This window comes from Lygodium microphyllum, chromosome 3 (assembly GCF_053477565.2).
Source record: "Lygodium microphyllum isolate KBCC chromosome 3, Lygodium_microphyllum_v1.1.10, whole genome shotgun sequence".
Classification (NCBI taxonomy): domain Eukaryota; kingdom Viridiplantae; phylum Streptophyta; class Polypodiopsida; order Schizaeales; family Lygodiaceae; genus Lygodium; species Lygodium microphyllum.
The window spans coordinates 88,601,283-88,625,599 of NC_141137.1; the positions used below are offsets into that span (position 1 = coordinate 88,601,283).

The window sequence follows — 24,317 nt, forward strand, 5'->3', positions numbered from 1 at the left end:
TGCAGGGAGTTTTTCCAAGTGCACTAGCCTCAAGTGCACCAGCCTCGCACCTCAGGAGTGCAGATACGCAGCCTTCGAGATCAATATGGAAGGACTCGTTCAAGCCCAGATGAGGTGATGGAGATTGCCACTGATTACTACAGGCGCCTTTTCCAGCAAGAGACAGCCTCAGCTAGAGGACAGCGATGTAAGCAACACGTTTGGGATCACATCCCGTCCCTTGTCACAGAGGAGATGGGACGCCCCCTCCTTGTCCCCCTTCACAAAGAAGGAACCAGAGGAGGCTTTCCATACATAGAATGGGCAGAATTGTCCAGGAGAGAATGGCCTCTCTAAGGCCTTCTTTACTACCTACTGGGAAGTGGTGAAGGACTCCCTATTGATGGCCTTCCAAGAATCTTCACTTCAGGACAGATGCCAAGGAGCCTTTCGGCAGGCCTTATCAGTCTTCTCCCCAAAGGGGGAGACTGATTGGAGCTTTCCTAGTGGAGACCAATCACCTTATTGTCAGTGGCCTATAAGGCACTGACAAAGATGATTGGTAGGCGACTACGCCTCATGCTGCGAGACATCATCCATGATATACAGACACGCTTTGTCTAGGATAGGAGTATCCTAGACAATGTATTCGCCTTCTTTGAGGCAATAGAGTGGACTCAGCACAGTGGACAGAGACTGGCCGTACTACTCTTGGATTTCGAGAAAGCTTATGATAAGGTGAATTGGGATTTCCTAGAGGGCACCATGGTAAGGTTGGGTTTCCCCTAGGCTTGGATTCGCGGGGTCGCCGCACTTTATAGATTGGCCACCAGCAGGGTTCTCATAGGTGGTAGGCCAGGGGAGGAGTTTCAGCTGGAGAGATTGGTCTGGCAGGGCTGCCCCCTAGCCCCGTACTTGTTCCTACTCTTTGTAGAGGCGATGTCTCACTTCCTCAGATCCCGTGTGAGTAGATTACATGGCCTCTGACTTCCCATGAGAGAGGAGATTGAGTTGTTAGACTCAGAGTACGCAGATGATACAATACTCTACATAGAGGACGATGAGTTGATGTTGGAGAGAATGAGGCTGGCTCTTCAGGTGTTCTGTTCCGCAGCAGGAGCGAAAATCAACTGGCGAAAGTCGGTTTGTTTCCTCACAAACCCGGCCTCTAGCACGGAGTGGGGCATCCACCTAGGATTTAGATGGGTGAACAGAGGGCAGACCGTCCCGTACCTAGGGTTCCAGGTGGAACTCGACATCCCTCCCACCCAGCAATTTCTTCCAGTCCTCGATTCTATTCGGAGGAACCTGGGTTACTAGAACACGGTTCGCCTCTCACTAGCCGGCTGAGCCCTGGTGGTTAACCAAGTTCTCCTAGCGACGGCCTGGTACATTGCCTCGTATTGGTGCTTTTCCTCATCTTGCATAGTGCAGCTTCACTGCCAAGTGCGGAACTTTCTTTGGTCGGGGTTAGATGGCTCCAGGGATTCCCGGGCCAAGGTGGCGTGCGCGACCATCATACGGCATCGGTCAAAGGGAGGGCTTGGGATCATAGACCCAGAGTTTTAGAGTATGGCCCTCTTGGGCAAGCTAGTTGTCCGCGGCCTCACACCGGGAGAGCAAACCTGGAAGGTCCTATTGCAGGAGGGTCTTCAGGATTGTAGACTGAGGCTTGGCGGTGAGTAGAGGCCGTCCCTGAGATGGATCTTCACGTCAGCCCAAATCACCCCCCCCCCCCCCCCCCCAGATCACCTTTCCTACGCTGCTTACTCTGCGTGTGGCAAGGCCTCCATAAGACGATAGACTGTTAGCCAGTGATCTGGAACCCTCAGGTCAAAGATCGAGAAGGGGCACAGATGGACGAGCGCCCTCACATCCAGTGGGCTCGTTAGGAGGCTGGCCCGGCTTGCATCATCAGGACATGGCGGCGGGAGGTGTACAAGATGGCGGACGAGGAGGTGCTGCAGGGAGTTTCACGCTGCCAGAGAGGAGTAGAGTTGAGGCGAAGGGAGATAGACGTAGCAATACCTCCGGAGTTGCTTGCTCCCTCGATACGAATGCTGATAGAGCCTGGGGAGGTATGGGCCGCCAAGTTTTCACCAGCAGGCATCCCCCTACAGGTAGCAGGTAGAGTGGGGGGCGCCCCGCAAGGGACTTTCTTCACCATTCAAGAGGGGGGGCGTCTGGCCCTTGACAGAGGGCAGCAGGATGAGGGGATAGCTGCCCTTTCATGGAGGAGGATTAGGGTGGTGGGCCTTCAGGGGAAGACATGGCGATTGGACCTCTATGTTTTCTGGAAGGAGCTCAGAGAGTGGAGCCTTTGGATCTGGGAGGGCAGACCACTTGATGAGCTGGAGTGGAATCCAGGAGAGTTGCTATAGCCGACCACTGCAGTCGCCATGAAGCCACCCAGGTTCCCAGAGTACACTGCCGGGATTGGCAGACACGTACTGATGCAAGAGGATATGGATTGGCGCCGTCACATAGCAGGCACTGGGCGGAGCACAGCATCACGAAGCCGTTCCGACGGACCTTCTGGCGCTGCCTATGGGATAGTTGGAGGCCAAGGAGGGTATCGTATTTCTTATGGATGGTGGCACACGGAGGCTTAGCAGTGGGAAGCTGGCTTGCCCAGATGCAGGAGGGAGGTTGTAAGCATTGCACACAGCAAATTTTGGAAACCCCAAAGCACTGCCTTTGGTCATGTGAGGAGGGGCAGCTTGTGTGGAGAGGAGCATGCCGCATCCTCCGCTGTACAACACCTAGCCTTGGATGTATCTCATGGGGAGCTTTCTGCTGGCAGGCAGTCAGCCACAGAGCCGTCACCTTCTGTATGAGGCCGGGATGTAGGACACGATATTCATCATTGAGACAGGGTCATGCACAATGGTCGGTTTGGAGGCTCTACCTATCCGCCAGGTATTGGAGCCCACAGTAGACCGCTCTGAGGTATGGGAGATCGTGGGGAGTCTTACTGGATGGCATATCTGGAAGGCACAGTGTCAAGAGACTTTCAGCGGAGAGAGACTTTCAGCATAGGCGACCCTAGCTGAGCTCTGGACCTCCATCATCCACTCCCTCCACGGCCGTTGGAATCAGGTGCAGGGCGAGTCCAGGGCTCGTCAAGAGCTCCGTGGTCACTTCATGCATACTTGGGGCAGCTAGGACCTGTTTTTCGTGATGCATGCAGGCAGCCCGAGATGGCGATATACCCCCCCCTCCATGGCTTCTTGTCCCCCATTCCCCCCAGATCACCCTCAAAGGCTTGTATTCATGATGTATTTGTGTTTCAGCTCCAGCTATTCTGTTGAGCATGAGCACTCCGTTGTAATCAGTTTCTTTGAGTAATATAATCAGCCACATTTTATTTGGGGGAAAAAAAAAACATGAAGGTCTGGCATCATTTATTATGGCTAGGTAATTGTGTGTATAATTGTGTGTGTGTGAGCATGAGAGAGAGAGAGAGAGAGAGAGAGAGATTACCAAATATAGCATTATTTAAAAAAAATGACATTCTCCTCTTTTGTACATCATAGGCATTTGGATCTACTCTATCCAATGGCCAGTCCATCCTGTTTACACAACATAGTTGAAACCAGAAAAGCCTAGTGAATGCTTATCCTAAATGGAAAACATTGTGAGCACATAGAAATTGAAAAGGCTGATAAACTAACTTTGGTCGGCTCCCTCTTCGCAGGACAACAAAAGAGAACTTCTCATCTTCATATCCTCGCAAAGGTTTACCCTTAGGTCTCTGCCAGAGGAATAGAAAAAAACATTAGAATATGGTACCCTTAGGTCCCTGCCAGCGGAATAAAAGAAAGCATTGGATTTAGTATCAAATGCATGGAATGTGTGCCCCTTAACAATAAACCGCATACAACATGTGGAAATATCAAGATCAGTACTGGAGCTATATCATATAAAAGAGGCTGACTTCATTTCAGTCTGCATCTCATGTTGAACTATATCTACTGCAGTGACATGGTATCAAAACTTTTGGGTCACAGACATTTAAAGAGGATGAAATTTTCTATCCACCATCAGTCACCTGTGTGACTTTCTTGGCTTATCTATCGAAAGGGAAACAGCCAAGGCAGGTGCTTAAGTGAAGCCCATTATTGCGTGAGTCACAACCACTGTATGTAGTTTTTGGAAGATTTCAGAAGCTTCAACACATTGTGTATTCTCAACTCCTATCTTTGCATGTGCTTTGCCAGCAAAGTATGATTCAATGTGTATGTATGTCTGACTCATCGTGTTGAATTGTCTGAATATAGGTTAGCAAAGGCTTGTTTAAATTATCCATATTTTACTTTTCTTAACCGATATTTACACCTTTTGTAAGCCCAGAGTGAAGATGTATGGTATAAAAGAGGCCGCCTTCATTTTAATCTACATCTCAAACTTCCTCCGCAGTAATGACATGGTATCAAAACTGTAAGTTCATAGAAATGCACTTACGTATGGACTTGTCATTCATCCCTATGACTTTCCTGGGTTATCCAAAGAAAGGTCACAGCACCAAAGCAAGTGCTTAGAAATGAAGCCCCTCATTGTGTGGCTAAGAACGATTGCACGCAAATTGTGGAAGATTTCAGAAGCAGCAATGCAGGATTATATGTGTTCTCATATTCTACTTTTGAAATGTGTCTGTTAGTAAATCATGATTGGATGTGTATGTTATGTGCCCCTGTCATAGTTGCATGGAAACTCATTTCCTAAAATAGGAAACATACCTGACATTTCCAATACAGTTCATACATACAAAACATGTTCCCCTGCGAATTTAAAAAAACAAACAAACAAAAAAGTAAACAAACAAACAAACAATATGAATAGGGTAGCTATGTAGGAAGAAAGCAATTTTGTTGACAATTGTGTTTCTCTAGCATCTACTATCTACTATTAAAACTCCAACACTAGTATGTGTTGCTTTTTGTTTGAGTCACTAGTTGACATTTTCATTGCTGGTTTTTGCTTTATACTATGATGTGTGTTTTTGAAATTGTGTTTTGAATGTGGCGTCTTGGTTTTTTATTTTTAATGAAAATGATCATTATAACATTTCTTTTTAGAGAAAGCTGACATTGTTTTGAATCCTACATAGTGTGAGCTCATCTTTACTAGTCTAGGCAATGGGTGAACAACATGGTTATTGTTTCTATGTCTTTAGGAGACATTATTGAACATTTCCTAGAAATTAATAATTAAAAGGAAACTTGTAGCACAACCTTTTCCTACCCAAATGTTACTAAAGCTCCTATCTATTATGGTCATTGTGTCTTTTCTTCTTGAATTGTATGTGTGCATGAACTCAGGTCATAGTCACTAGTTTCATCCTATTTCGTGTTTCAAGGTTTTGAGGTTTGGAAAAATACTATTTATAATAATTACAATTATTATATATTAGTAACATTAGAGGAAAAATAGATCCATATATAGTATTTATTAGAGGAAGAAAACGTGAGGAGGAATTTTCGCTTAAGGTGAGAGGCCCAAGGTAGAGGGGAAGATGGAGGAGTGTGCATAAGAGGTGGAGGACGAAGAGGAGGAAGAGATGAGGTGGAGATGGAGGAGGATGAGTTGGAGTAGGAAGAGATGGAGGAGGAGGAAATGCACGAGGAGGAGGAGGTGACGGGGTGTGCAAGGAGTAGGACATAGAAAAAATATAGGTTGTAATAGAAAAATAGACCACATGTTCTTTTAATAAAAGAAACTCTTTAAAAAACTTCTTTGTTTTGCAAACTTGTTTCACGAAACAAAGCAAAGTATGAAAAGATGTGGGAGGTGATTGGGCATGCAAGGAGGGTGGAAAAAATGCTAATTGTAAATTATCCTAAGTCAAATAAACATTAACATATACCTGTGTCTATGTGGGTGTTGTTGTTTTGGGGGGGATTTGATAATACATAAGTTGTCTGCGCTACGTTTGTAGAATCTCTCTCTTTTTTGAAGTTTAATTTATAGAGAGAATTATTATCTCTTGCAGTACATAAAGAAAAATGTATGTGATTCTAGATTGATTCTACTTTGTGAGAGTATAGCTAGCATGTGGAAGTACAATATTAAAATGTTTCTTTAAATACATATAGGTTACTCTTTTATATTAACATTATCTCTTTTCAAAAGCTCTAATATCAATTACGTCCCTCCCTTTAAGAGCATGTGAATTAATACCTTCTTTTCCAAAGCCGAGAAATTCTATAAATGACACCTCTGTAGAAAATCCTTGAGATAAAATGCAAAGTACAAAAGCTCTATGAGGGGGCTACTAAGTACATCATAAACACAATGGTTGAGTGAACAACTAATCTAGTGGGCTATAATGTGAGTCCACGGATTGTCAAAAATGAGGGAAATGGAAATGGCAAAAACCCAAGTTTTGGAGTTTCAGCCAGCTTTGGAAACAAGAGAGGAGTATCAAATTTTAGCCAAAAATAAATATGTAGACATCCAAATATATCAATACCTACAACAACATTTAATAAAATTTCCCACGAAACTGCAAGCCTTCATGTCACATAAGCTTTTTTGTGTGGGTGGGTGTTTTTCCCTTAGTAGGCAAGTCAGTGGTCATGAGAAGAAAACACACAAGCACAAACCCAAGAGATGAGGAGAAAAATGACCGGAACATATTTTGGATAAGCTTGTTTTCGGCCGTAGGGCAAATTTTCGTTTTTGCAGTTTACAAGGACTGAAGCTTCACTGGCCAAGTTACCTGCTGTCAACCTGTGCTAGACTTTGCATTTGCTGCTCGCAACTACTCTTCTACACGTGAAAGCTGCCCTAGAGGTGACGCCATCAGCTGGCAACCTTCCAAAAGCTTGTGTTTGCTGTTCTAGGCTGCCACCCTACACATACCAGCTGTCACCATCATCCTGTCTACATCAAAATCTGTGTTTTGCCATTGGCACCCTCCGCCTGGCTACCATGTCATTATCTACTGCTGCATTTGCAGATTTCTCTCTCCTCTGCGTGTCTATCACCAACCACACTTGACCTGCATTTGCTGCTGTCAAACATCTTGGCTGCCTTGCCGCAATTCAGGATCCATCAAAGTACCACAGACTCTATAGCTCATACCCTTTGCCCCGGTCCTTGAGGCACGGGAGTTCGAGGATTAGTATTCCTTCACTATATAGTATGTTTGTTGCATTAGCATCGTAGTATTCAAACTCATTCAATTTCTTATTCACTATGTTGATTGTCTCTGTGTTACCCTAACCTTATTTCTGTTCTTCTATCAATTTTTGCTTTGTCGTATGGTTGTGTTTGAGTTTCTATGTTAGGGTATTTCTCCATAAGGGGGTCTTGGAATGCAATCCAACCGTTCCTAAGGGATGGAATTGCAGTTCCATGTTTCTATGTTCACAATCCACTATGTCTATAAGTATTCTTGTGTGGGAATCTTGCTCTCAAGTGCCAGCCAACAATGAGAACTAAGTTGTTCCCACGAATATCCTCATATCCACATGTTGGGCCTCTATTGTGACCCAAGCTACTACCCCTCAGGTAACAACCATAGTCTCAAATGTGCAATGAAAGACCATCCTCAAGGCTTGTCTCCATACTTGAGCTTAGTGACTAATAGACAATGGCTCCGGATCCCTCTAGCTGTCCACATTTTGCATGACTATAGTAGCTTGGTGAGTCGCAGTCGCCCCAATAGGATATCTCCTCCAAATGTTGAGCCTTGGAGCGCAAGGATCGAGACATGTAATGGTTTCTCACAGCGCAGGGGGGGGGAGAGAGAGAGAGAGAGAGAGAGAGAGAGTGTGTGTGTGTGTGTAGGGTAGAGAGGAGAGTGAGCACGACTTGTGGGTACAATGGTGAGTGTATCTCTTTAGGTTTTTAGATAGATTTATATATAAAAGTACAAATGTGCTAAGGGTGTGTTCACACACGTGCACATATAAAAGGCACGATGGCCAACGCCCTGGAGCGCGAGGATTGAGACACGTAATGGTTTCTCACAGCGCACACACACACACACACACACACACAGTGTGTGTGTGCAGAGAGCAGAGAGGAGTGAGCATGACTTGTGGGTACAATGACGAGTGTACCTCTTTAGGTTTTTAGATAGATATATATATGAAAGTACAAATGTGCTAAGGGTGTGTTCACACCTGTGCACACGTAAAAGACACGATGGCCCTTTATTCCCAACAACCTCCCACCTAAAGGCAATGTGCCTTAAGAGGAGAAAAAAATCAGCTAAGTCTAGGTATGTACAAAGCTGAAATACATATATCTATCCAACTCTCATTATCTGTCAACAATGAGCAAACCGCTCTACTCGAAGACCCTTCATGAGTAGATCTGCAGGATTATCGTCTGTATGCACTTTGACAAGCTCAATGGTCTTGTTGTCAAGTACATCTCTAATGAAGTGGTACTTTACATGTTTCTGCTTTGTCTTTTCATGAAAGACGGGATTCCATGCTAGCATGATAACACTCTGACTATCACAATGGAGAACAAGTAACTCTGTAATTGCAAGCTCTTCCACCAGACATGAAAGCCATAAAGCCTCCTTGTATGCCTTAGTGGCAACCACATACTTTGCCTCTATAGCAGACAATGCAACACACTTTTGTAGCTTGGAGATCCAAGAGACTGCCCCTCTTGTGAAGGTAAACACATACCCACAAGTGGACTTTCTGCAATCCGCATGACCAGCATAGCCTGCATCTGTAATGCCAATGACAGATGCCTTTTGCTTTCCAAAGCAGATGCACAAATCCTTTGTGTCTTTGAGGTATCTCATAATACCTTTCACTACTTCCCAATGCTTTTTACCAGGATTTGCCATGTATCTACTAATCACTCCCACTGCAAAGGCAGTGTCAGGACGTGTAGCAACCATAGCATACATCAAGCTGCCAACAACTGAAGCATATGGTATCTTGGCCATTTCACCCTTGTCATCATCAGATGTAGGGATGTCCTCTGCACTAAGTTTCACATATGGAGGCAATGAAACTCCAATTCTTTTCCCTCCCTCCATATTGAAACACTGCAAAACCTTGGAGATATACTCCTACTGAGATAGATAGAGTAATCCTTTTGACCTATCTCTGAGTATTCGCATGCCAAGAATGTGATTTACATCACCAAGATCCTTCATGTCAAAGCTGCCATGAAAGCTTTGCTTCAGTGAGTCCAAGGCATAAGTATCCCTGCCAGCAATTAGCATGTCATCAACATACAAAACCAAGATAATCAAGCTGCTATTTGCTGCCTTCTTGGTATACAAGCAGTGCTCTACTTGACTTCTATGAAAACCCTGAGACTGCATAAATGTATCAAACCCTAAGGTTGCATAAATGTATCAAACTTATGATACCATTCTCTTGGTACTTAATTCAACCCATACAAACTCCTTTTGAGTTTACATATCATCTTCTCTTTCCCTTTCTTCACAAACCCTTCAGGCTATTGCAAATATATGGCTTCATGCAGATCACCATGTAAGAATACAGTCTTTACATCCATCTGTATGAGCTCCATATCTTCACTTGCAACCAAGCCCAAAATGGTTCTCAATGTAGTCATATTGGCTACAACAGAGAAGATCTCATCAAAGTCAACTCCATGTTCCTGTTTGTATCCTTTCACAACCAATCTTACTTTGTACTTTGGCGAAGAACCAAAAGTGACATTCATCTTGTAAACCCATGTATATGGAAGGGTTTTCTGCCCTTAAGGTGACTGCACCAAGTCCCAAGTGCCATTTTTCTCAAGAGATTCCATCTCTAACAACATGGCTTTATACCATTTCTTGTTGTCTTGTCTGTCCATTGCTTCCTTGAAGCAAGACGGTTCACCACAATCTGTCAACATGACATAGTCAACCACATTGTTTGCACCAAGAACAAATCTATCAGGTTGTCTAGTAGCCCTAAATGATCTCCTAACCCAATGATCATTGTTTGCTGGCTGTTCCTCCAAAATTTCCATTTTCAGCTTGTTGTCCTGGCATTTCAGCCTGCAAATCAGCATTAATAGCTTGATGTCCTAGCTGTTCCTGCACATCCAGTGGCTCATTATTATGGGCAATAGCTGGCTGATCATTTCCAGCATTATTTTCTGCATTTGCAGGTTTATTTACAACAGGTATTTACTGTTGTACAATTGGCATATTTTGCTATCCAAAATGTATTTCTTCCCGGAATACAACCCTATGGACCTCGTCAATTTTTTTGGGATGTTTATGCATGTGATTTTCCCGGAAGATAATATCATTCCTGCATACTACTTTCGTTTTCTCGGACTCCCATAATCTATACCCCATTTCACCTTCATCACCATATCCTAGGAAAATACATTTACATGCCTTTGGCTTAAGTTTGTTGCGTTTTTCCTTACGTGTGTGCAAAAATACTTTGCAATCAAACACTTTCAAGTGTGCATACGAAGGTGGCTTGCCCGACCACGCTTCTTTGGGAACTCCCCCCTCCCAAAGACCTATTTGGTGACCGATTAATCAAGTGTACGGTTGTCATAACAGCCTCTACCCAAAAACCATGGGGTAATGCAACATGAGACAGCATCATACGGACCTTATCCTATATGGTCCGATTCATACGCTTTGCAACTCCATTTTGGGGTGGATTATGAGGGGCAGTGAACTCCCTCTTTATCCCTTTGCTATCACAAAATGCCTGAAAGGCCTTGGATACATATTTCCCACCATTGTCAGAGCAAAGACCTTTAAGTATCTTATCAGTCTGATTTTCAATGTCAAGAAATTTTTAAACTTGTCAAGCACTTCATCCTTGCTACGAATACGGTAAACCCATACCTTCCGTGTAGCATCATCGACAAAGGTGACAAAATATTTCTTTCCTCCTAGAGATAACTTTGGCATCTAACATACATTGAAATGTATTAACTCTAGAGAAGAAGATTTCAGCAAAAGAGACTTCTTATGAGACGTTTGTCCATGTTTACCATAAACACAATGATCACAATGCTCAAAATCAGCATAACGAAGGCAAGGCTAGTAACCCAAACGAGAAAGCACTTTCATTCCAATTTGACTCGTGTGTCCCAACCGGCCATGCTACAAAGAAACACTTGGCTGCTCCGTCATGTAACAACATGATCACTCACACTAGATACATGGAAGGGATACAAGGTATCACTTTTACAACCTCTGGCAATCACTCGAGATTCCTTACAGATTTATCATTTCACATCACCAAAGGTAGTAAGAAATCCATCGTCATCTAGCTGCCCCGTGCTAATCAAGCTCTTTTTGAGCTGAGGTACATGCCATACATACTGAAGTATGAAGACAGAACCATGCTGAAACTACAGCTGTACACTGCCAATACCTGCAATCTCACATGCATAGTTGTCCCCAATATGGACAACACCATGACAACCTCTTGTATAGTCAAAAAAACAACTCACAACGAGGGGTGACGTGAAAGAAAGCACTTGAATCTAGAATCCAAGTATGCATGTCATCCATAGTTGTTAGGTACGAAAAGTACGATATGGTACGGTACGTTAAAATACGGTACTAAATGGTACCTTAAGATTTTGTAAGGTATGGTACAATATTAGTACGCAAAAAATTTTAACTTCATTATTTTGAACTATTGATGATAGAACATATGTTAAGAGTCTAAATAGCAATGCTATTGGAGTATATATGATGAATACTTGAGGGTAACACGCCAAAACCTCTATGGCATATGCCCCATGCACAACATACGCTACAACTTACAAGTACATACATAGAAGTGGATACATCATAGATGAATGATTATACAAATAAGAGGCATGTATACTTGAGAGAGAGGGTTGAGAGAGAGAGAGAGAGAGAGAGAGAGAGAGAGAGAGAGAGAGAGATGAAATGACATGAGATGCTTTATTAACGTCTACAAGAGGCCAAAATGACCTGTGAGACCCACAGTTACCAAACAAACCACCAAAGGTTTTGGTAAAAGATTTATGAATTTTGTTATTGTTTTGTTTGGCATTGCTAAGGCTAAAGTAGCTACCGATGGTACATTCACTAATTCGTGTATTCTTAGAAGGTACATTAGGCCAAGCTATCCTCTGGCTTAGTTTTATTAGCAATGTGTACTAATGCTTTGGGTTGGGTGGTGCAAAATGAGCTTTGAAAAAAGATAAAATCAATAGGATTAAGCTACTTGATGATTCTCAAATGGTGCTGAATTTATTTATTGATGACACTAACATATTGTGAAAAATGATGGGACATCAATTAGAAACGTTTGGAACTGCTTGAATACCTTATGTATGGCCTTTGGCTCTAGGATAAATCATAACAAAACATGTATGAGGAGTCTAATCAAGTTTCCACCCCCTTTCTTGGTTCATCGATCAAGGCTACAAAATCACAACAACCACAACAACAACAACAGTCAACAATCCAAACCACCACCAACAACAACAACCACGCAAAAAAAAAAAACTTGTTTTTTGGTACGAATTCGTACGATACGGTACGATACGAACCGTATAGTACGAACCAGTTCGTACTACGTATGAGTGCAACTATAATGTCATCATCCGTATCTACAAGTAAAGCATGTGTACTAAAGTGTGAAGAGACAAAGAGTACATCATTCCCACTGTCACTGTCATGAGTGACTACATTCACCTCTTCAATTTTAACACTGCTCTTCTTAGGCTGACTCTCTTTCTTCTCTTTCTTGCTATCGTCTGTCTTCTTGACCTTTCCTTTCTCTTTTTTCCAATTGTAGCAATCACGTTTAAAGTGATCCTTCTTACCACAATGATGGCATTCAACATCCTTTCCACGTGATTTACTGCGTCCCTTGCTATCAGATTTTCCTTTTTGCTGCGATCTGCCCCTAGTATGCAAAGCACTAGAAGACTTACTAGATGCATTGTTCTACCGATTCATTTCTTCCATGAGTAAAGCACTCTCTACATCAGCATACAAAAGGATCGCATTAGAATTGCTCATAGCAGTCCTGAATGTATCCCAACTCTCTAGCAGAGTGCAAAGCAATAACGTAGCCTTAAATTCCTCATCAATCAAGAACTTCAAGGCAACTAGCTAGCTGAAAATGGAGTTAAACTCACTCAAGTGAGTAGACATTGTTGTACCCTCTTTCATACACAAATCCATAAGCTCTTTCAGCCAATAAACTTTGCTTACGGCACTCTTCTGTGCATACACTTCTTCCAGTCGAGTCCAAATAGCATAGGTAGCGTCCAAACTTTCAATGTTAAAAAGCAAGGAATCAGAAATAGATAGCTCGATGGTTGAGTGTGCAAGCTCATTTAAATCATCCCAATCTTCCTATTCCATATCTATGGACTTTGCCCCTTTGGTTTTAATCGGCTTTGCCTGCTTCTTCTGCAACACAATATTGTGGCACTGTTTTTGCCAAACTGCAAAGTTACGTGCTCCTTCAAGCTTCTTAATGTGTATGAGATGACTACTGTCACTGTTGCCAGCCATGATTTTCAACCCAAATGTGACCAAAAAATTCAGTAAATGCAGGCATTGTCACACAAGTGACCAAGGTACAAACAAGTACCAACTAGCAATAAATGACCACGTAAAAGCAGAAATTTCAGATCTGCAGATAAATTTTCAGAAGCACCAAACCTTGTGCTACAGCACTACACAACTGATTACAGCTGTTCCAAAGACAAATACATCACGTTAAATGAGAAGTCCCAAATTTTAGCTGCAATTTCTGTTGTACATACACCCAGGGCCACAAAATTTGACACGCACTATCAAAAGCCCCAAATTTTTTGTGCTCAAAGCATCAACCATACATCTGCATTGTCTCTGACATGCATAGAATAGACCAATTTTGCCAAAATAGAGCAATTTCAGCAAAACCCCCAAATTTTTCCAAGTGCTAGGTGTCCAAATTGCATGGAATTAATCCCACATGTACATAAAATGACCAAATGGCACACAACTTTTTCCCAAATAGTAAAAGCCCCAAATTGCATGGGTCCAATGTGCATCAATGTCGAGAAATTGGGTAAATTTCAGCCCAATTTTTGCATGTACATAAAAACCCCCGAATGTCGGAGGCAAAATGCCACAAATTCTTGCAACTTCTGAGACAAATGGTCTTGTTCTGCATCACAATCCCCAAATCCGGAAAAAGCCCCAAGTTTTCAGGCTAAGATTGCACAAATCTGAAATCAATGCTTATGTGCGCAAACACTCCGTAGTGGAAGAGGAAAAATTGCAATGATGGAAAAAGAAAAAAGAAGTCCGTCTGTCAATTCCACGCGTTGACCTGTCAGTGTGTCGTCAATTCGCTTTGTCCATTCGCAGCGCCGTCCGTCCCTTCTGGCGCCTGCAACTCATCGATTGGTCATCACAGAGTCGACAATCGCTTGTCAATTGTCCACGCCTACGCCTGGTTGCTGTCAGTCACCTACCTTGTTTTGCCCCCATCATGCAACTTCAAGTCGCCCGCCGCCTACCTTGTCTCCCTGTGCCACGACTCTCGCCTACAAAAAACATGCCCGCTGGTCCAACTACCTCCGTCAGGCACTCGACTGCTGACTCTAACATGCACTTGTTGTTAAGCCTACATACACCAGTCGATTGTCTTGAGACGCGCGCACATCACAGCTGTCTCTTGCCCGCTCTGATACAGTTTGTTGAGCCCTAGAGTGCGAGGATCGAGACATGTAATGGTTTCTCACAGCACAGAGAGAGAGAGAGAGAGGAGAGAGAGTGCAAAGTAGAGAGGAGAGTGAACACGACTTGTGGGTACAATGACGAGTGTACCTTTTTAGGTTTTTAGATAGATATATATATGAAAGTACAAATGTGCTAAGGGTGTATTCACACCCGTGCACATATAAAAGACACAATGGCCCTTTATTCCCAACCCCAAACAAGAGACTTATCCAAGTCGAAGAGGTGCCTATATGTATTCTCCACTCCAAAGAGACTCCCTTTATCACTCTCTCTACCATAACTTTATTACATGTAAGGCCTTAGAGACTATGTCTCTAAATCACCTATGGTAAATCTTCAAAAGAAAACCACCCTTCAACTAACTAAGGTAGCAACCTACATGGAGAACCTCCTCCAAGAAAGATGGCTTTTGACCAAGGGTGGTGCCAGAGTCTAATCTCAATTCTAAGATAATTGTGAGAGGTGAGAGAATGCACATAGATCAAAGCTCAAGCTGAGCTGAGTACAGTTCCCAATGACGAGAGAGAGAGAGAGAGAGAGAGAGAGAGAGAGAGAGAATGTGTGTGTGTGTGTGATAGCACGCCACGCAATGCAATCGTCTGAAGAGTGTGTGAAATGCAAGTACAAAGTACAACCCTTAAACCTTAGGGTTGCTAGAGTATGTTCACACCCGTAAGGTGTACAACACGATAAGTGTCCAAACTGTGTAACATAGGCACATAAAATAAAAGAGAATAAATCTGGGAAAAAAAACGTATCCTAAGGATAGTAAAAAGTGTCTTGGTGTCCTACCAACGTTTACCGACAGTCCTCTCTGGGCGTGGGCGTGAGTCAAACCCAACAAACCCCCTTGGAGTGAAGAGTAATCAATATACAAGGGCCAAACACCAAAGGACATCAAATTTAAAGCATTGCAGAATGCTTCAAGTTTGTCAAAAGAAAAGCTTTGGTGAAAATCTTTGCCACACTACTGGTGGTAGTACAATAGAAACCATCGATATTACCTACATGCATGAAACAAAGTGATAGTGGATCTCGATGTGTTTTGTACATGCATGAAACAATGGATTCCATGCCACTCCAATGGCACTCTAACTATTAGTAAACAAAGGAGCAGGTTCTATGACAGATACAACCAAGTCAGCGAACAAGCGTCTAAGCCATACACATTCAACTATGGTAGTGAAAGCTGCCTTGTATTCAGCTTCACATGACAATGTGGCAACAGTGGATTGTTTCTTCCTAGCCAACAAATGCAAGACGAGCCAAGAAAGAAACAATTACAACTCCTAGAGTGACATGAATCATTATCACTAGCCCAATCACAATCACTGTAAGCATATAGTTACAGTGGTCCCTCCCTAGCATAACACAATCCAACAGTCCTAGTACCCTACAAGTAATGAAAAACACACTTAAAAACTTGCCAATGTGACTTGCGTGGCTAGTGCACATATCTGCTTAGGGCTGAAACTACGACCTAAATGTCTGGCCTAATGTTGCATAAGTAAATGAGACATCCAACGGTTGAAGCATACTTGCGGATATTAAACAAATCACTAACATCATGCAAGGACAGCTTGAGTCCGGGTTCCATTGTTGTCCAAACTGGCTTGCAATCATGTAAGCCAAACCTCTCAAGAAGTCTACCAATGTATCTAGACTATGACAATCCAATGCCTCTAGCAGTATGAATGAACTGAATGCCCAAATAATAATGCAAAGGCCCTAAGTCTGCCATTTCAAAAGTTTATTACAAACTATGTTTGAATGTTGAAATCTGATCAACAAGTATCCCTATGACTAGAAGATCATCAACATAAAGACATGACCGGCAAGCATCCCCCCTCTTTAGGTACGTTAAGTATAGACTCTAATGAGCGCCTGCCCGTCATGTCGCTATGCGCCCCGCCCACCTTTCGTCGTCGTCCCCCCACCCCCTCGGCCTGCTCGTTGCGCCCCTACCCTGGCGGTTCGTCATGCGCCAACGCCTGTGACTCCCTCCCTCGCCACCAGCCACCAACGCCAGCGCCATTGCCATCGTCCCCACCCCCCCCTCGCCTGCGCTTTCACCACCAGTGCCCTCCCTCGCCAACGCCATCTTCACCAACCACCAGCGCCATCGACTCAAGCATAAAAAAGGTACTTCATAGCCGAGATGTGGTTTTTTTTTTTCTTTCTTGCCCTTGCAAGTAAAATGTGGCTGATTATATTACTCAAAAAGCTGATTACAATAGAGTGCTCCTACTCAACAGACTAGCTGGAGCCGAAGCACAGTCACCAGTACATCATGTATACAAGCCTCTCAAGGCGGTCTAGGGGGGATGGGGACAAGAAGCCATTGGGAGCGGGGCGCAAGAGGGGGGGGGGGGGGGGGAGGAGTATATCGCTAAACGAGGCTGCCTGCCTGCATCACAAAGAACACACCCTCACCGCCCCAAGTACGCATGAAGTGACCACGGAGCTCCTGATGAGCCCTGGACTCGCCTTGCCCCTAATCCCATCGGCCGCGGAGGGAATGAATGATGGAGGTCCATAGCTTTGCTAAGGTCGCAAGTGCTGAAAGTCTCTCTCCGCCGAAAGCCACCTGGAATCGCGCATTCCAAATATGCCATCCAATAAGACTTCATATGATCCCCCATATCTCCGAGCGGCCTGCTGTGGGCTCCAGTACCTAGCGGATGGGTAGAGCCTCCAAACCGACCACTGTGCATGACCCTGCCTCGATCATGAATATCGTGCCCTACATCACAGCCTCATACAAAAGGTGACGGCCTTGGTTGACTACCGGCAAACAGAAAGCTCCCCATGAGATACACCCGAGGCTGCGCGCTATACGTCGAAGGATGCGGCATGCTCCTCTCCACACAAGCTGCGCCTCCTCACAAGACTAAAGGCAGTGCTTTGGGGTTTCCAGAGGCTGATGTGTGCAGCGCTTACAACCTCCCTCCTGCATCTGGGCAAGCCCGCTTCCCACCGCCAAGCCTCCATGTGCCACTAGCCATAAAAAATACGACACCCTCCTCGGCCTCCATCTATCCCATAGGCGGCACCAAAAGGTCCGTCGGAAGGGCTGCGTGATGCTATGCTCCGCCCAGTGCCTGCTGCATGACGGCACCCAATCCATATCCTCCTGCATCCGTACATGTCTGCCAATCCTGGCAGTATACTCTAGGAACCTGGGTGGCTTTTTGGCGACCGCACAGGCCGGCCATAGCCACTCTCCTAGATCCCACTCCAGCTCATCAAGTGGTCTACCCTCCCAGATCCAAAGGATCCACTCCTTGAGCTCCTTCAAGAAAACATAGGGATTCAGTCGCCAAGCCTTCCCCTGAAGACCCACCACCCGAATCCTCCTCCATGAAAGGGTGGCGATCCCCTCATCCTGGTGCCCTTTGTCAAGGGCCAGACGTCCCCGCTCCTAAACGGCGAAGGTCCCCTGGGGGGCGCCACCCACTCTACCTGCCACCTGAAGAGAGATGCTTGTTGGAGAGAACCTAGCTGCCCATACCTCCCCGGGCTCTATCAGCTCTCGTATCGGGGGGGCAAGCAACTCCGGAGGTATTGTTGCGTCTATCTCTCTTCTCCTCAACTCCACTCCTCTCGTGCAACCTGATACTCGCTACAACACCTCCTCGTCCGCCATCCTGTACACCCCCCGCCATGTCCTGTTGGAACGAGTTGGGCCGGCACACCCAGCCCACTGGATGTGGGGGAGCTCACCTATCTATGCCCCTTCCCTACCTTTGACCTGGAGATTCCAAATCATCGGCTGGCAATCTATTTCCTCCTGGCAACTTGGGGGGCCTCCAGATTAGGGCCTTACGGAGGCCCTGCCACACACAGAGTAGGTTCCACAAGAAAGGTGATCTCTGCAGGGGTGATCTGGATTGACGTGAAGATCCATCTCATGGACGGCCTCCACTCACCGCCAAGCCTCGGTTTATAATCCTGAAGGCCCTCCTGCAATAAGACTTTCCAAGTCTGCCCCCCTGGTGTGAGATCGCGGACAACTAGCTTGCCCAAGAGGGCCATACTCTAATATTGTGGATATATGATCCCAAGCCTTCCCTCTGTTTGATGTCGTATGATGGTCGCCCACACCACCTTGGCCCTAGAGTCCCTGGAGCCATCAGACCCAGACCAAAGGAAATTCCGCACTAGGTGGCGAAGCTGCCCTACGCAGGATGAGAAGAAGCACCAACAGGAGGCGATGTACCAGGCTGTCGCTAGGAGGACCTGGTTAACCACCAGGGCTCGACCGGCTAGTGAGAGGCGAACAGTGCTCCAGTAGATCAGTTTTCTCCGAATAGAATCTAAGACAGGAAGAAACTGGTCAAGTCCCACCTGGAACCCTAGGTATCGGACGATCTGCCCTCTGCTCACCCATCTAAATCCTAGGTGGATGCCCCACTCTGTGCTGGAGTTCGGGTCTGTGAGGAAACCAACCGACTTTTGCCAATTGATTTTCGCACCCGCGGCAACGTAGAACACATCGAGAGCAAGCATCACCTCATTGTCCTCTATGTAGAGGCCTGTGTCGTCTGCGTACTCTGAGTCTAACAACTCAATCTCCTCTCTCACTGGAAGTCCGAGGCCGCGTAGTCCGCTCACACGTGACCTAAGGAAGTGAGACATCGCCTCTGCGAAGAGTAGCAACAGGTATGGGGCCACGGGACAGCCCTGTCAAACCGATCTCTCTAGCCGAAACTCCTCCCCTCACCTTCTGCCTATGAGAACCCTGCTGGTGCGGATCTGTACAGACCGGAGACCCCACGAACCCAAGCGTGGGGAAATCCCAACTTCACCATGGTTCCCTCTAACAAATCCCAGTCCACCCTGTCATAAGCTTTCTCGAAATGCAAGAGTAATACTGCCAATCTCTGCCTACTGTGTTGAGCCCACTCCGTCGCCTCAAAGAATGTAAACACATTGTCTAGGATGCTCCTATCCTGAACAAGGCCTCTTTCTGTGTCATGAATAATATTTGGAAGCATGAGGCGTAATAGCCTACCATCATCTTTGCCAGTGCCTTCTAGGCCACTGACAATAAGGTGATCGGTCTCCACTGGGAGAGCTTCAACCGGTCTCCCCCTTTAGGGAGAAGACTGATAAGGCCTGCCGAGACACTCCTTGGCATCTGTCCTGAGGTGAAGATCTAGAAAGCCCTCAATAGGGGGTCCTTCACTACATCCCAATAGGTAGTAAATGAAGTCTTGGAGAGGCCATCCTCCCCCGTGCATTTTTGCCCATCCTGTGTATGGAAAGCCTCCTCTAGTTCCTTCTCTGTGAAGGGGGCTAGGAGGGAGTGTCCTATCTCCTCTATGACGAGGGACGGGGTGTGATCCCATACCTGATGTCTTCATCTCTGTCCTCTAGCTAAAGCTGTCTCTTGCTAGAAGAGGCACATATAATAGTCGGTGGCAATCTCCATCATCTCATCAGAGCTAGAACGGGTCCTTCCATACTGATCCCTAAGGCTGCATATCTGCTCTCCCGCGGTGCGGGGCTGGTGCACCTGGAAAAAATCCCTGCACATCATGTCCCCCTTCCGCGCCCAAAAGGCTGTTGAAGTGCGGAAAGAGAACTCTGAGCGCCTATGCTCTAGGCCAGCAATGGTTGCACGCGCGCGTACCTCCTGTGCGTAGAGGGTGGGGTCCCCTGGTGCCTCGCCTATATGGATGCCTCTTGAAAGATTCTACATGACTCGACTAGGACCTCTGCAACCTCCTCTGCTATCCTGTCCCTCCTGACCCACTCTCTGGTCCAAATCTACTCTATCTGTCTTGGCACCTCCTCCCTCCTATATATCAAGTCAAGGATCCGACAGGATCGTGTATCTAGGGCTGATACTTGGGGGTCAAGTGTCAGGAGAACCAGGCAGTGATCAAATAACGTAGTCCCTGCCAACTGCTCAATCTGGCCTCCACGAAAGCCTTCCCACTCTCCCACATAAAACCTTTCCAACCCCTCCAATAGGGCTCCACCTAGCCGCCTATATCCCCAGGAGAAGTCCAACGACCTCTCCCTCCTATGGAGGGCAAGGTCTTTCCAAGCATCACGTGCTCCGACTGCAAGCAAAAAGACCCCCCATGCCTCCTACTTCTCCCCAGCCATGCCTTGGTAGTTTCTTCCTCTGCCCTGTTGGTCCTCCAAAGCCTCCAGGTTGTTGAAATCTCCTCCAACAATCCAAGAGTCCACCTCTAGGAGTCTAGCTGCAATCTCCACCCAGAACCTGTTGCGTGCCCTAACCTCTGTAGGGGCATAGACATTGAGGACTCCAATACACGAGTCCCCAATATCTAGTCTAATCCATAGAAACCTTCCTGTCACTATTGTCTCGTGGTCTCGTACACAAGTGGTAAGACTCGGGCCAATAGAGGTGCATACGCCTCTGCTCCTGCCATGGGCACCTATGGCGTGCTCCCAGTAAGTATGCGAGCTGCCCGGAAGTACCTTCCAACCCGTTGAGCCTCGGTGAGGGTGAGCTTCTGCTCCTGCAGAAGCAAGATGTCAATCCGTCCTGCAAGGACAAGCTCCAACTCCTGCCGAACAATCAGCTTCCTCGAGCCACGTACCCAACTGTAGTGGAGACTGTTCACATTCTAGGATGCAAGATGTAAGCTCATGGGAAAACCTGTGACTGACCGAACAAGCATCTGTTTGGTGTGGATGCTGCAGATGAGAAGGAGAGACTGTGAGGCATGCAAGTGTGCTTTGCCGCCGGTCTGGATGGTGAACTCCAGTGCCCCATGGTGACCCTCGGCCGGACCAAAGGGGTGATAGATGCTCCACGTGGTACTATCAATGCGTTTATCAGCCATGCTGAAAATCCCGACTCTGTACACTAGTAGAAGCGGGCCGCCTGTGCCAGGGACCACTCGATAACATCCCTCGGTGCTCTCCACTGTGAGGCAGCTCGAAAGATAATGCTCAAGTGCAAGATGTCGGTGCCAGCCCACCACTTAATGCCCATCATTCAATGTGGCCACTGTTGTGCAAACAGTGCTAATCCTTTATCTCCCATCCACTAGGAGATGTAATCCGCCACCTGACTCTTCAACTTCTCCTCAATTTGTGTAGTCGTCCACTCCTCTGAGTAAAATGACTGAAGAAAAAAGGCGTAGTTTGGTCCATCCGGTGGTGCTAGTAGGTGGACCTTGCCCCTCCTTGACTTACGAACCACGAAGATCCCCACCTCTAGAGGTAGTGGGAACTCTCCGTGCTCCGCAACTCACAGGTAGGACCATGGGCCACTGCGGAAGAACTCTTGTGGCAGCAGTTGTGCTTGTCTCGGGAAAGTATGGCGGGTGGCAGGGGTGGATGAGCTGGTGGCTGTGTGGGAGGGGGGAGACTGCTGGTGTGCAGAGGAGGTAGGTGTGTGTGGCTCATCACCTCCTATGGGAGGAGGGGGGGTGGGTCTAGGGGGGCTCACCTGACCTGGGTGCGGATCAAGTGAGATGATGGGGGTGAAGAGGATCGAGATATGGTGGGATGGCTGGAGATGCATGGTGGGTGTGTGTGTGTGGGGGGGGGGGGGGAGAGGGGGGGCTGTGGGCCAAGGTTAGTGGGGGCCAGGGGAGGGGAAGCATGGGATGGGGGCTGTGGAGTGCAAACGCCTCCATAGTAAAGCCACTGTACCAAGGGACCATATATATGACCCCCTTCATGGATGCATATGGTGAATTGGCAGCCTGATAGAGAGCCAGGCCTCCTGGCAAGACAGCACGCGAGGGGGAGGAAAAAGGATAGGTGGTTGGGCCAGGGGGGGTGGTGTGTGGTGGGGGGTGTGTGCGGCAGGGGGCGCAAAGGCAAGCGGAGCACAAGGAGCTGGGGAAGTCGAGAAGGATGGGCGTAGGTAATGACGAGGAGAGTGGTTCCTGTCGATGGTGAGGGAGAGAGTCGCTAGCGATGGCACTATACCGGCGGGGCATGACGAACAGACGGGACAGGGCGGGGCAGGGCATGACGATCAAACGGGCAAGGCCACAACGAACAGGTGGACGGGGGCTTAGCGATGTGACGTGCAGAAGAGCTTTTTCGCGCACGTTTTTTTCGATTCAATGTAGTTTTTTTATGGCTTTTGTAATAGATGTGGTATTTAATGAATCAAAGCTACTGAAAAATGCCACATCTAGTGATTTAGACAAAAAGAAAGTGAAATTTCAGCATGATCCGCCAATTGAACTGCCATCAACCATTGAAAATTCAGCTCCACTTGATGTTGGTTTCAATCATCAGCATATCATTATTGAGCCAAATGAAAATGGCAGCAAAGGGATACTCAAAATCAACTTGGACAACAAAATCAGCACGCTGAAAATGAATTACAGCAACCTAAAAATGCAGTTCGGCAGCCCAATAATGAGAGACATTCCTTTGGATGTGGATCCATTGCCTAATAACACAAATCATTGGGTAAGAAGGTCTACACATGTCAAGAGACCTATACAAAGGTGTGATCCTTCTTTGGACTACATTTTACTCACAGATGAGGATGAGCCTCTCACATATAAAGAGGCATTATCATGTGAGTTAAAGAAAAAGTAGGAGTTAGCTATGCAGAAAGAAATGAAATCTTTCTATCAAAATGATACTTGGGATTTGGTTCCATTGCCCAAAGATAGGAAAGTTATTCCTAACAAATGGGTCTATAAAATCAAGTGTGTGGATGGCAAACCCAAATACAAAGCCAAGCTTGTGGCTAAGGGTTATACACAAAAAGAGGGGATTGACTTTCAAGAAGTGTTTTCACTTGTTGTCAAAATGACCACTCTTCGGGTATTATTTGCAATTGTAGCATGTATGGATCTTGAGCTTGATCAAATAAGAAGTATTTGGCGTGTAGGCTTAAGAGAACTTTGTATAGTTTAAAACAAGCTCTTTAACAGTGGTATAAAAAATTTGATGCCTTCATGCTCTCATATGGGTTTAAAAGAAGCAATGCAGATCACTGTTTATACATAAAGAAGGTTGATGATGAAAGCCTTATAATCCTTGTGCTTTATGTGGATGATATGCTTATTTCTGGTAAGCATAAAAACAAGGTTGATGCACTAAAAAGACAGCTGGATTCAGCCTTCCCCATAATGGACTTGGGTGCAGCTGAACACATTTTAGGCATGCATGTGACAAGAGATAGAGAGCAGCAACTCTTACTTCTCTCACAAGACAAGTACATCAGTAAAGTACTTGATGGTTTTTCTATGGCAAATGCTAAGCCACTTGGTATTCCTTTACCACCATACCTTAAACTTAGCAAAGCAGATTGCCCAAAAGATGATAAGGCAGCCAGCTCTATGAAGGGTGTTTCTTATGCTTCAACTTATGGGTCACTCATGTATGCTATGGTTGCCGCTAGACCTGACATTGCTCATGCTGTGGGAGTTGTGAGCATGTTTATGTGAAATCCTAGCAAAGCACAATGGGAGGCAATGAAATGCATCTTCTGGTACCTTAAAGGCACATAAAGAAAATGTATTTACTATGGAAAGGGTACATTAGCTCTATAGGGATATTGTGATGCAAACATGGCAGGTAACTTGGATCTCACAAGTCTACTAGCGGGTACATATTTACCTTGACTGGTGGGGCCATTTCTTGGTGCTCTAAATTACAAAAGATAGTAACACTTTCTACCACT

The 24,317-nt window shown here is 45.8% G+C and overlaps 1 protein-coding gene across 3 annotated transcripts in view; it reads right to left on the reverse strand.

Annotated features, from left to right (window-relative positions):
- The window catches only part of LOC148038603 (copper ion binding / methyltransferase), a 248,227-nt gene that overhangs the window by 31,187 nt on the left and 192,723 nt on the right, over nucleotides 1–24,317 (reverse strand). For 2 of the 3 annotated variants that reach the window (XM_087673802.1, XM_087673795.1), the window contains 2 exons: nucleotides 3,654–3,733; nucleotides 3,463–3,551 (listed from right to left, as the gene is read on the reverse strand). In XM_087673802.1, coding sequence (XP_087529928.1) covers nucleotides 3,463–3,551; nucleotides 3,654–3,733 — 169 coding nt within the window. Of the gene's footprint in view, nucleotides 1–3,462; nucleotides 3,552–3,653; nucleotides 3,734–4,718; nucleotides 4,761–24,317 lie in introns of all 3 variants that reach the window. The other variant, XM_087673788.1, reaches the window with a different exon arrangement.